Raw genomic sequence first — 13,920 nt, forward strand, 5'->3', positions numbered from 1 at the left:
CTTCTTAGTCCTCAACACTATGTCCAAAATCGGCACATAGACCAGGACCTCCTGCCCCTCTCACCACATAATTCATCCTTTCTGGATGATTATTAGAGTATCAGGATAACCTCCAACTTCAGGACCCTCAACATCAACATATACACACATACCATGGCATTACAGAATCTCTCCGCGAGACTCATACCATGCTCACATTCCTCAACTCATATTATACCCTTACGAAATCTCCTCATAATACTCATACCATGTTCAGATGTATAAATTCAAATCCAATATAATAAATTACAATCATCACAAAAATCATACAAAATGAATATATCACAAAATAAATTAACAATACTAAAATATCACCATAAATGGTCATCGGAGAAGAATCAAATGTTTGACGAATCAAACTCACCATAAACGCTAGTACATATGACTAGTCACAACTTACTGGATTTGACCAGGGCTGCTCTATGATCAGGGATGTACCAACTCCGGTTTTTAAGATTCCTCTATCCTACCATCACAATTATAATTCATAATTCCATATCTACCACAATAACATGAATTCATCAGAAATTTCCATTCCAACAAGATATATTGCACAATAATTTAACAGTACATAATCTGTTCAATAGGATTTAAGTTAAAAACTTGTCGAGTAGACTTCCAGGAAAGAGAGGTGTGTCACAATGGACAACTTAAGTACCAAGTCTTTCCTTAGCCAAAGTGTTCCTCAACTAGTTTTTAACAAATTTCTTATTTACAGATTCAAAACAACAACATATAATATTAACACAGAAATTCACTATAGATAGATATACAGTAAGCATTAACGGTATTCACACAGAATTTCAAGACATGAATAGTAATAAAACAATACTAAATCATAATATAAAATCTTAGAAAGGTTAGCTCCCCTACCTCTATTCCAGACTTCTCTTGCTCCGAATTTGTTTTTCCCGAAAACCCTCAAGAGCCTCTACTCTTCTTACAACTAAAAATTTTCTTCCTAACTCTTTCTTCTCTATTTCTCAAGGTTTCTCACTTGATTCTTCCTCTTTTTGTGCAAAATAGTCTCCCCTCTCATGGCTATTTATAGTCCAAAAATTTTAGTATTCATCAATTTTTTAATATTATTTATTATTTTATTATATTAATATCTTAATCACCACTTACATAATGGATTCCTCAATAATGCCTTCAAATTTGAAGTGTTTTATCCACTATCAATATTTTAAATTTTTTTTTAATAATTTTTTTTAATTTTTTTTACAAAAAGGTAGAAAAGAGCTTGAATCCGTGTTCTTGAAATCACTACAATTTTCTACAATTTAAGCTACCAAAATTTCTATATTTAACTTATTAATTATATTTTCTATTCACAAAGAAATTTATTACTACTAGTAATAAAATTGTTACAATTAAGGTAAATATTTTTCATGGATCTTACAAAATTTGTTGATAATATCCTTCGGTAAAATGTGTGATTGGGTCTCATTGATCCTCTTTATCTTTCTTTTGTTTTTCTTTTAAAATCATATTTTTTTCTCTTTATTCTTGGTTTATCACTGCCCAATGTTTGTCACTCGAGGTCATTTTCTTCTTTTGGGATCTCATCCTTCTTTTATTTGTCTTCCTTTTCCACTACCTCGTTTTCCTTCAGCTCTTTCTTTAACTTCGACCACCACCATCACTAGCCTCCTCGATCTACAATTCATTAGTGTCAGCACCACACGAAACTAGCATCTTCCTTCTACACATTACCACCTAGCCATCTTTTTCTCGTCATGCATCATCGATAAGCCTTTATGTCACTACCACTACAAGAAATAATGGAATTACATACAGAACATTATATACGGATTTAAATTCGTATATAAATCAGGTATTATATACAGAAATTATATACGGATATCAGAAAAGTATTATGTACGGATATTATATACGGATTTTTATATACAGAAAAATCCGTATATAATTTCTGTACATAAAGTTGGCGCGTGGTGGTGGGAAAAATACCTAAGGATATATCCCTATGTAATTTCCATGAACCGTATGTAAGTAGAATGCATTATGTTATATACGGATTTCAACAATATTTTTTTTAAAAAAAATATTTTGGATTAATTAGAAGCTGAAAAATATCATTCTCTCGAACCGTGGAGCTTTGTTGTTTGTGTTGAACCCTCGAGCCATCTTTGTCTCTCTCTTAAACCCTTGAGTCCTTTCTCTCTCGAGCCGTCTTCGCTCTCGCCATCCCTCTTTTGAGCCGTCTTCGCTCTCCATGTCCCTCTCTCCAACCCTCTTCATTGTCGCTGTCCGTCGTGCTCTGCTTCTGTCTCCTCTCTCTGTATTGAGCTGTCCGTCGTGTTGTGGCGTTCACCAAGCAATTTCGTTGTTCGGTCGGGTGCCGTAGTTGAACGTTGAAGGAGTATCTCCATCTGGTAAGTAAACCCTAATCCTAATGCTTAGTATTCGATGAAATCGTTAACTGGTGAAAATCGCAAGCCCTAATATTGTATTTTTTTTTTGTTTTATTTGACACATTTGTGGTTGGTCTCGCAAGCTGTGGTTGGAGTGTTAGGAAACATCAATTGAGGCTAGTGTTTGGCGGTTTAAGAAGATTGTCAGTGGTATGCAGGGCTGAGACATACCATTTGGAGTTGCGAAGGCCCTTAGTGAAGGAACCAAAGGTGAGTGAGTTCCTTTCCCTCGTAAAAGGATGTCCCAAGTAGGTCCAAACCCAATATCTCAAACACTACCGTGGTCATAGAGATCATCTTTGACCATGCCCATAATCATTTATTCCATCTTTTGCTTAGGTGAACCATTCAGTTATTATTGGATTCTTATATTGAGATAATTTCTTAATGCCATTAGATTAAGTACATGATGAATGGATTTTCACCTATACCTGGGAAATGTCTTGTGGTCGTTGATGAATATTTTTCATTTTTCTTGGTAATGGAGGTTTTCAACTAACTAAATTTAATGAACCCATGTTTCAGCTAATGTTCCCACATCATCATTCACTTATTACGTACCCATTTTGTAAAAATATAGCACCAATCTTGAAATGAAAACTTGAAACCAATATCTTTCTTTATTCTCGGTGAGGTATGAAACCTGAATCCATACTTTGGTGCATTTTTAGGACATTGAGTGAACATTCAGAGGCGTGTTAAGGTATGTTTACGCAATCTTTAAGGACTATAACATATAATTTATATTATTAATTATATATATGTTTGATATGGTTTTCTGTGGTTGGATTTGTGTGATATAGGACTGCAAAGTATTTGAAGGGTAAGATAAGTGGAGGAAGCTTTTGGGATTGAAAAAGGAAAGCACCACAAAAGGGTAAGTAGTTATTATGTTTTGTTTAATGAGTAAATAGCTATTGTATATAGTTTAATGGTTTTGATGTGATTACCATATATATTGTTAATTGAGAAGCCATAAGTTGCTTTGGGTAATTGTAGCTTGATCAAAGAAAGGAAGCTCAAGCTCTTCCTCATCTTTGTTAATTTGTACAATCAAGGATTTACTTCATTGAGAAGATGGAAAGATAATATTCCGTTAAACTCTAAAATGGCAAATTATTGAATTTGTTTTTGTTTAGGAATTTGTGGATGCCCACACTGGCCACCTGCTAGCAGGGTTTAGCTCTGCAACTCCTTTCTCTGCCTCATCAAAAAACATCCTTGTCCTCTTTATTTGTCCCTTCATGAATTTACTAGGTTTATCTATAACTTTACCCAGGAAAATGTCATCATCTAAAAGCCTAGCTGTTACTAATTCATCTTATGGCAGATATAGTCTTTCTCTTGTGGCACTGCAATCATAAAAAGCTACACCAAATTACAGAGAACATAGTTTCAATCCTTTTGTGTTTTTATTTAATGTATTCTGTAACCTTGAATTTTTTTGTTTACTTTACGATATCAAGAATATATTCCCTGCCCTTAATTTTTCTTCCCGTGGTTATATGGAGTAATGTTAAAAGGTTTGTGTTGATGACACGTTTCAATAATGAAATTGGTTCAACCAGTCAGCCAACTACACCTACCTCTACCTCCACTGCTAGATCTGTTCCACCTCCATTAGTTGTTCCTGCCTTCACTCCCACTCCACATGAAGTTCCTACATCTACACCCACTCCATACCAAGTGCCTCCTCATGGAATGGCTTCACTCTCTCCCAATGTTGGTTCTAACCCATCAACTCCCACAAATATTGCACCATCACCTGGTACAGACGATGCAAATCCACATTCCAGTTCAGCCGCCAATTATGTCGAAGAATGTTCCAATAGTCGTCCAATGATTACACCTGTTGGAGGAGGGTAAGAAAAAAATTAACTCAATTAATATATAGACAAATCATTGTTGTATTACTCTAATGTTTGAGTTCAAATTTGGTTTAGGTTTTATCCTACAAAAACTGCATCGAAGGCAATCACAGCCACCATCAAGCAACAGTTTGATGAGCCATGGCTAACATGGGGCTCAATCCCTAAGTCAACCAGAGATGTCTTCTTCGAACGTTTTAAGGTACACACTTTTCAATCCCAATCCTATTACACTGAGCAATTATTCTCTGTATGTGTAAATCAAACCTATTATTCAAACCTATTATTTTTAATATAACAGAGAAAGGTTTCATGGAAGCCTGAAGATGAGGAAAAGGTAAAAAAGAATTATCACACCAAGGCATCTCATAGACTCTCAGAGATGTACAAAAAAGCTAGAACTATTGGAAAAAGACCTAATTGGCTGGGGGACGATACTTGGAATGCTCTTTTGGAAAAGTGGAACATGCCACTTTATAGACAAAAGTGTGAAACAGCAAAGAAGAATCGGACATCTGAAAAGGGTGGTTGTTTGCACACTGGAGGGTCTATAAGCGTGCATGAGCATGCTATTCGTTTGGTATGTAACTTGTACATTTTTTTTCTTATATATGTAATCATAAACTTTAAAAATATTTATTAACAACTCATTTTGTTTGCAGTCACAGGAGCTTGGTCGGTCTGTGCATGTTGATGAAATATTTCAGCAGACACATATTCGTCAATCAACAGGGGAATTTGTGGACGAAAGGTCTAGGCGGACCCATGTAAGTTTATACTAACTGTATCCCATTATAAAATTTCAGTTTTTAAACCTCATGTTTAATATTAATATTTATTCATTTAATAGGAACAATTTGTTGCAAAATTTTCTCAAATAAGATCTGAGACTGCATCTGTTGGTGTCTCAGCATCTTCTCCTCTAGACCCTGCGGAGGAGGAAAGATTGAGAAACCGATGTTGGTTAGAGGCTGCTGGTGGAAGATACAAGGGACGCGTATATGGCATTGGAAATGTCAGTTCCCAAGATGACTGTGTCGATAGTTACATCCAACAGACACAGGCATCTTCTTCTGCTCAACAACAAAATTTAGAAGAAATTGTTAATCTCAAATCGCAGTTACAACAATATGGTCAGCAGCTTCAAAAGTTTGAAGGCTTTATTGGCGTCCTCCTGCCATTCCTTCCGCCTTCAGCAGCCACAGCTGCACAAGACTTTTTAAACCTTCAAAATCCTCAACTTCAAAATGAAGTACCCAATGATGTCCAACCAGAACAGCAACCTCAAGAACAGCAACCACCACACCAGCAACCAACAGATGAACAAGCAGAAGATGGAAATGATTATATGCATTATTAGGCATTTTATAGAACTTATTTCCATTATTGTTGAACTTATTTAGAAGCACAATCACAATCCGTTTATGAACTTACCTGATGTTTATTCTTGCACTTATATTGATGTCAACAATATTTATGTATTCATATACAATGTTTCCTTTATGGATTAAGTGTATTTGAAAAGCTTTATGGATTTATATGTCAATGTGCAATGTATAATATCCAGGATTGCTTATATCAATTGTGAATGTTCACTATAATGTCCAGGTCTGTTTGTATATTGTGTATGGGAAGCTGCCATATACAGAGTATATATTTAGCTCTGCGTAAAACATTATATACGGATATATCCGTATATACTGTCCTTATATAAGTTATATACGGAAATTATATACGGATATTATATACAGAAATTATATACAGAAATTATATACAGAAATTATATACGAAAATTATATACGAACATTATATACGGAAATTATATACGGATTTATCTGTATATAATTTCCGTATATAAATTCCGTATATAATTTTTGTATATAATATCCGTATATAATTTCCGTATATAATTTCCGTATATAATTTCCGTATATAATTTCCGTATATAATTTCTGTATATAATTTCCGTATATAATTTTCGTATATAATGTTCGTATATAATTTATATACGGATTTATCCGTATATAAACCTAGCTACAATGGTATTATATACGGATTTTTACCCGTATGTAATCCGTATATAACCAAGTTTTATATACGGATTTTAGGTCTTATATACGGATTTTGACTGTATGTAATTCACTTTTTTCTTGTAGTGTACGTGAGTCACTAGCCTCTAACACCCTAGCCATCACCACCTCTTCCTCCTCCTCATCCTCCTCTTCTTCACTTCTCTTCTTCTTCTCACTCATCTCTCTTTAATACAAAAAGAAAATTCATCAAATTGGGTGGTAAATGTGTCCACCAAAATGTCAGACAACTTTACTAACAACTTTATTTGTTAATAATTTTGACGATAAATTACCAACAAAAATATTCATCGATAATAAATAATTGTAATTCATTAGGAGATCTTTTTGATAGATTTTAAAATTGATTTTTCTATTAACCAAAATATTCGTCGATGATTTAAAATGTAACTTTTATAAAAAAGAACTACTAATAAATTAGAGTTTACTGAAATTTGTAATTGTTAATAATATTTTGTCATACTTAATGAAATTCTTGTAGTAGTGATTAACTAAACTTTAATAATTATTAAAATTTCAATTAAATAGAAATAAAACTTATTAAAATTAAATTATATATTATAATCATAGTTTCTTCATAGCATAACATAAGGAGGAAGGTTAATGGTAAGGGTATAATTTCAAATAGTAATATTATGACACGAGGGATTGGATCAACACATGAATTTATAAAGGGGTTGATCTCTTAAAATAATAGGCTAAATAATGATATATTTAGGTCTAATTTATGCAAGTCGGTCAAGAGAGAAAATAATTTATATTGCATATAAAAAATTTCAAAAATGACCCTTTGACACCCACCTAAGGTAAGTAAAATTGTCCGTATTTCCGAAAAGCCAAGAAATTTTTTATCCTAATTTGAGAGATAAAAAGACTATCAATGAAGGATGTTTGAATCCCTGAGAAGAAAAAAAGAAGAAGATAAGGTTGTCCTAAATGAAGGACCCAAACAACATACAAATGATGATTAAGAGACCCGTTCAAGGTGATTTTAGAATAATTGCAAGAAGATTTGTAGGTAATAAGATTAATAACAAATGAAAGCAAAACCATACTTAAACCTTCTCTAAATAAATAATATGTGTAACAATAAAATGTAAAAAATAGAGAAATGAGAAACTAGTAAACACCAAAAATTTTAACTTGAAAAAACCTTAATACAGAAAAGGAGATTTTGACCGCCGGTAATATTATCTAAATTTTGTTAAGTTCATTTGATATTTTTAGTGCGTTTCTCAAATAACATTGAAGTGAAAATGTGTCAAACGGTCTAAATAACTCAAATGTTATCATGAAATATTTTTGAAATGTCAAATAAATTTAACAAAATTTAGTTAAAGTGACTAAATTTACATATTTCTAAAGTTGGAGGACTAAATTGGGTCAAAGTTTTAAAAAGAGACTAATTCCAATTTTCACTAAATGTTAAGAGACCAAAAATATATTTAACATTTTTTTAAATATACTAATTTATACTAACTTGTGATTATGTTTCTTTTTGAGATAATAATGCATTTAAAGGGAAGCAAGGGATAGTGTAGGTGAGTGACATCACTAGTAAGAGTGTCATATATAATACATGCCTTTGAAAGTTAATTGTGTATTTTTCTTTTGTAATTATAAAATTCCTCTTTCCTTAATAAAGGTTTTTGTTTCTTTAAACTTGCTAAAAACTTCTATGAGAAATACTATAATACTTAGATCATACATATGTAATGTAAAAAATTTATACTAATTTATGATGTTACAATCTCCCATTTTTAGAGCACAAACAACAACTCATAATCAAACTTTGAATTTCGTCTTGAAAAGATAAAAATAATAATAAATATAAGTAAAACTTAAATCACATCATTTCTAAATAAATAATGTGTAACAATAAAGTGTAAAAAAAGAGAGAGAAATCAATAGAGACTTCCACTAATTTTAATTAGGTTTAATTGCTTGCATTGTCCCTAGTTTGACTGCAACGTGTCAAAGTAGTCCATCTTTTTAAAAAAATTTCAATTACGTACAAACTTGGTTTAAAAGTGTCAATTTCGTCCAAACGTATGTAAAATTTGCTTCAATCAAGTCCCTTCCGTTAAATTCACCAAAACGGATGTTAATTTTTTAGTTCTCTCTCTTCTGCTCCTCTGCTCCTCTGGACATTATAAAATAATATAAGCAATTATTAGAACTTCTGCACAGAGTAATGATTGTGGATGAAACTCTCATTTCTCATATATTTATACTTGGTTTTAGTTTATCTTACAAAAATCAAATAATTCATTTTTCTGTTCTTTAACTAAAAAGGTATTTACAAAATTATTTATTTTGGTATAATATTGGTTGAACTGTTTCTACATATTTTCATTTTCTTTAAAAAAGAATTATACGTTTTGTGTTAATTATATATATATAATTTATTATTATTATAATTAAAAGAATAAATAAATAATTTAATTGTTTTAATATATGCTTTACAATAAAAAAAATTATATTATTATAAATTAATGTTAAAAATATATTTTATTAGTTAATTATATTAAAAAATATTTATAATCTATCAAATCATTCACAAATTTAATAAACTTTCTCTTCAGCTTTTCATTTTCCCTGTTAAATTCTTTATCGCATCTAAATCTAGTAATATTTTTGAAATGGTTAAAACAGAATTGATTGCAGCCACAAAGCAACTTCACCCTAACCCATTTTTTACGCAAAAAAAATGACATGAACTTTGAAGTTAAAATGGGGTAACAGAAAACGACAGTGCAAATATGGTTACTCTAAATATATGTCATTCTTTTTATTTTTGTTTTATTGTGAAAGAAAATCCCAAACCGTATTCATTAGAAAAATTTTGTGATATATATATATATATATATATATATATATATTAGAAAGGGTTGAAAAATTTGCAACTTGTGGTGGCAATGTACTCACCACCTACCACTGGGATATTGCGTAGTTGTTGGGTTATGATGAACGTGGTGCAGTGCAGTAGTTGTAATAGGATTACGACTATCAGCTACAATTTTTATTTTATTTTTTATCTCTCTTTTTTTAAACTAAACCTAACACCTTTAACCCATTTATTTCGTCATCCTCATATCATAATACCTTCAAATTTTATCTCTCTTACAATAATATCTTCAAATTAAAAATTAAACTATAAAACTCCTTTTAATATTTCATATAAATATTTCGAAACTACTATATTACATATAGTTATTCATAATTAATTACCACATTTTTCATTCACGCAAAAATAAAGTGTTCAAAACAATGACAAATATCAGATCGAACACAAACTAAAATTCCTACTTTGGGAAAACTTAAACGTCATATATAAAACTTTAAATACTAACATGTTTATATTTTTTATAAGTAAGATTAGTTATATTTAAAACCGATAATACTTCATAATTTTAATAAATGAGATGTTAAAAAAATAAAATTTAAATAGAAAAAATATATTAGTAATTAACCATTGGTGACCAACGTTTTGTGATGTGTGCGGAAGTCACAGTCACACCAGCTACAACCTCCTCACTTCCCGCGTAATCTCACAGAATATGTTAGATAGTTGCAACTTGCAAACCATTATTATTGTTATTATTATGATTTAATTAGTTAATCATTTTTGTGAAAGTTACAACCTAGATGCTAGTAGTTACATCTTATTAAAAGTAATTATTCCTAAAAAAGATAAATGTAATGTAACTTAACTTTGAGTTTAAGATAAATCTAATGTAATCTAATTTATCAGGTTTAGTTATTAGATGATGCAACTCGATTTAATTCAATTTAATTAGATTTAGTTATGTTTTTATTTATATTTAATTAATAATTTGATTTTTATATTTAGATTTTTTTTTTATATTTGTTTTTAATTAAATTAAGTTTTTGTTTTTTTTAAAAGGATAATGTGATTCTTTTTTATTAAATTGACGTTAATATCGTGTTATATGTCAATAGTTAGCTCGGTCACATGTCAAAATTTTTGAATATTTTTTATTTTAACAAATAACATCTTTAACATAGAAAATAATCCACGTTTTAACACGTAACATATGTAATATTTCTAAACTACGTTATATAAGTTGAGTTTTTTTTTATTAAAAAAGCAAAGACTCAATTGAATATAAAAAAATAGGAATGAAAACATGTCAAAATTTAAATATAAATATCAAATTATTATTTAAATCATAAATTTATGATTAGGTCAAATCTGATTAGATGGAAACTAATACTTTTATATACCGATCGAAACAATGATGTATTTAGTATTAGTGAGTCAATATCCAATTGAAAATAAACTCTTATACTATTATATGGTTTTTATTTTCATGTCTTGAATTAGTAAACATGCATACTGTGGCTTACGTATTTACTCAGCATTAAATTAAATTTTGTAAATAGAAGAAAAAAATTAATAAAGTTAGTTTAGGTTAAAGAAGGAAGCATAGTATGTTTATATGAATAGAAGGAATAAATAAGTGAGATTTCATAGGAAGTTTGACTCTTATGATAATATTTGTAAGAAATTCAGTATTTTGTTTCTACGTATAGTTTGTAAAGTTTGATAAGAAGATATCCGTTTAAGTTGATAATAAGATAGAAAAGCTTAAATGTTGCGTAGTGGTTGGCAGATTTCAATTTTTTGGTACGTCTGATCACAGAACACCTTTTTAGCACTGTGAGTCGAATCCGAATGAAAAGCAAGGAAGCACTAACATGTGTTTCCATTGGATGGTTTCACATTGTCTTTGTCCAATTACAGCCATTGTTGGTGAAGAAGAATCCCTTCTCTTTCACACCCTCCATCTCATCTTTTGTGGACAACGTTGTTTCAGTTGGCAACAACGAAAGCAATGGAATTGACCAAAACTTGAAACATTTTCGTCAGTCTTATTATTATGTCAGGTTTTGGAGTAGGTTGTTGCCGCGTTATACATGCTACTAACCCTCAATACATGAACTCGGTTCAAAAAACCTTCCAATTTCTCATTTACGAGAAAATCTCTTTACCTACCTTTTTCTCTTTCACAACTGAAAAATCAACCCAAACTTTCTACCTACTCATATGCTCAAACTCTTCTTTCCTTAATTCTTGACTGGGAAACTGCTTCAAAATTAATCTTAATTCTTATTATATCTTATTTTATCTTTTTATTCTGAAATGTGTAATAGTTTTACGTTATTTAAAAGTGTCAATATTATTAACAATTTAAATATATATTTTTTAACCAATTGAGATGTCTTATGAGAATAAAATCCCGATGAAAGCAATATCTCTTATATATTATTATTGATCATAATAATATTATTTTAACATACTTGAAATCAAAACATTAATAATATAAGAAGAAATAAAAAAACTTGTTTCAAAATTTTGACTCGTTTTATTTAACCTAAAATATATAACCTTGGATCGTGACTTGGGAATTAGTCATTTAACTTAAAAATAAAAAATAAAACAAAAAATATAGAAAAAAAGATACAACAAATTCAATAACATAGTAATTCAAAATAACAAATTAACTAAACAAACAAGAAGATAAGAATATTAAATAAATTAAAATTAATAAAAGGAAAAGTAAATTAAAAATCTATGCAATAATAACAATGAATTTGTTAAATTGTCTTAATTTATTAGTTTAGGCAATGCTTAGAAGAAAAGAAAGAAACTAACATTTTTCCAATACATTTAATTTTAAAGCGAAGAAAAAGAGATATTCCTTTTCTATCATACATGTGTATAGAAAAAATTACGCAAACAATTTAATATAACTTACTTGTATGGCAGCATCTTGGTCGCTCGCTCCCTAACCTAAGTTCAAGTTAAATTAAAATAAAATGTTTAAAATTAATAAATAACGATACTCATTTATAATATATATATATATATATATATATATATATATATATATATATATATATATATATATATATATATATATATGTATATTCTTGTTTTTAGGGAACCTTTATGTTGTTTAAAAAAGTCTCAAAATAATTCTCACACTAGTACAATTAAAGGAAATGACACTGGTTATTTTCGCTGATAGGCACCGGTTCCTGAACCGAGGCATATTCAGACGAGGTAAAAAGTGCTAGACTTTATGCCTCGGTTTCGGAACGAGACAAAAAATGATACGATTCGGCCTCGGTTATCAGAACCGAGATTGTTCTTCTCCTTCTACTGCCTCGGTTGGAGGCTGAACCGAGGCAGTAGGGTCTTTTTTTTTTTTCGTTATGATTTTCGTTATGAACCGGTTGCAGATCTGAGAACATTAGCCTGCTTTGAAAATGATGGCAAATTAACACAGGAATTTAATTTTGGTGCCTCGGGCAAGTTAACACAGGCAAATTAACACAACAGACAAATTAACACAGATTCGAAAAACCCTAATCTCAGATTCGAAAAACCCCTGACCCTAATTTGACCCCAATCTGACCCTAATCTCAGATTTGCACCACCACCATCAACATCAGAAAAACCCTAATCTGACCACCATCACCACCACTATCACCGCCGCCACCATTGACGCACCACCACCGCTTGCTCTTCCCTCCAGAGGCGACGCACTCGCAGGAGATTTTGGAGACCGAGAGAGCGACGGAGCGAGCCAGCGAGACCGAGGGGAGGGAGGCGAGAGTGACGGAGCGAGAGAGTGACGGAGGCGAGACCGAGGGTAGGGAGGCGACAACGAGGGGAGGCGACAGCGAGGGAGGCGAGACCGAGGGTAGGGAGGCGAGAGCGAGGGAGGCGAGACCGAGGGAGGCGAGACCGAGGGAGGCGAGAGCGAGGGAGGCGAGAGCGAGGGAGGCGAGAGTGAGGGGAGGGAGGCGAGAGCGAGGGAGGCGAGAGTGAGGGGAGGGAGGCGAGAGCGAGGGAGGCGAGAGTGAGGGATGCGGCTAGGTTTTCGTTGAATTTGGGGAAAATATTTGGGGAAATAAGAGGCTTATATGCCTCGGTCCTTCTTGGGCCTGAGGTAGTAGAGGCTTATACGCCTCGGTCCTTTCTACCAACCGATGCAGTATACCCCTTTCACCTCGGGTTTCTCTTAATCGCGTCAGAAACTGCTGGAATCCTCCTTGACGTAGTCCTCCTTTTGTATTTTTACTTTTCCTAGCTTAGCTCTTAAGGAGCATGGGTTACTATAAATACCCAACTCCTCTCTTGTATTAGCACTTTTGAGATTAATGAGAATTGAGTTTTTTGAATCAGAAACTAATCTCTCTTGAAAGTCATAGGCTAGAGAGTCCAAAGACTCCCTCTAGCCACCTTCCAAGCACCTTTCTCACACTCATTTTCCATTTTCCACGGTGCTGCCTCTCCTCCACGCTGCCTCTCCTCCATTGCAACATCTGGCACGCGTCAGCTGCCAGTACGTCTCCACTCCAATCCACATCAGCGCACGCGTCCTCTTTTTCCCTCACGCAGAACTGTGCCTCTCATTTCATCCTCGCACATCCTTTGCACATCACAGAGCATTT

General features: G+C 32.1%; 1 protein-coding gene across 1 annotated transcript; it reads left to right on the forward strand.

The window, feature by feature from the left end:
• Positions 1–4,007: 4,007 nt before the first annotated feature.
• On the forward strand, positions 4,008–5,918 carry LOC108333004 (uncharacterized). Its single transcript, XM_052874897.1, has 5 exons — positions 4,008–4,336; positions 4,418–4,544; positions 4,644–4,922; positions 5,005–5,109; positions 5,193–5,918. Exons 1-5 carry the CDS (start codon positions 4,008–4,010, stop codon positions 5,700–5,702), a joined length of 1,350 nt encoding a protein of 449 aa, XP_052730857.1. The 3' UTR covers positions 5,703–5,918.
• Positions 5,919–13,920: the final 8,002 nt, after the last annotated feature.

This window comes from Vigna angularis, chromosome 3, assembly GCF_016808095.1.
Source record: "Vigna angularis cultivar LongXiaoDou No.4 chromosome 3, ASM1680809v1, whole genome shotgun sequence".
Taxonomy (NCBI): Eukaryota; Viridiplantae; Streptophyta; class Magnoliopsida; order Fabales; family Fabaceae; genus Vigna; species Vigna angularis.

What these genes read in the sequence shown, in the direction of transcription:
- LOC108333004 (XM_052874897.1), top strand. Translation starts at nt 4,008, where the DNA reads ATGACACGTTTCAATAATGAAATTGGTTCAACCAGTCAGCCAACTACA. An exon ending in ATTACACCTGTTGGAGGAGG is followed by an intron (nt 4,337 to 4,417) that starts GTAAGAAAAAAA and finishes AATTTGGTTTAG; the next exon opens with GTTTTATCCTACAAAAACTG. An exon ending in AAAGGTCTAGGCGGACCCAT is followed by an intron (nt 5,110 to 5,192) that starts GTAAGTTTATAC and finishes TTCATTTAATAG; the next exon opens with GAACAATTTGTTGCAAAATT.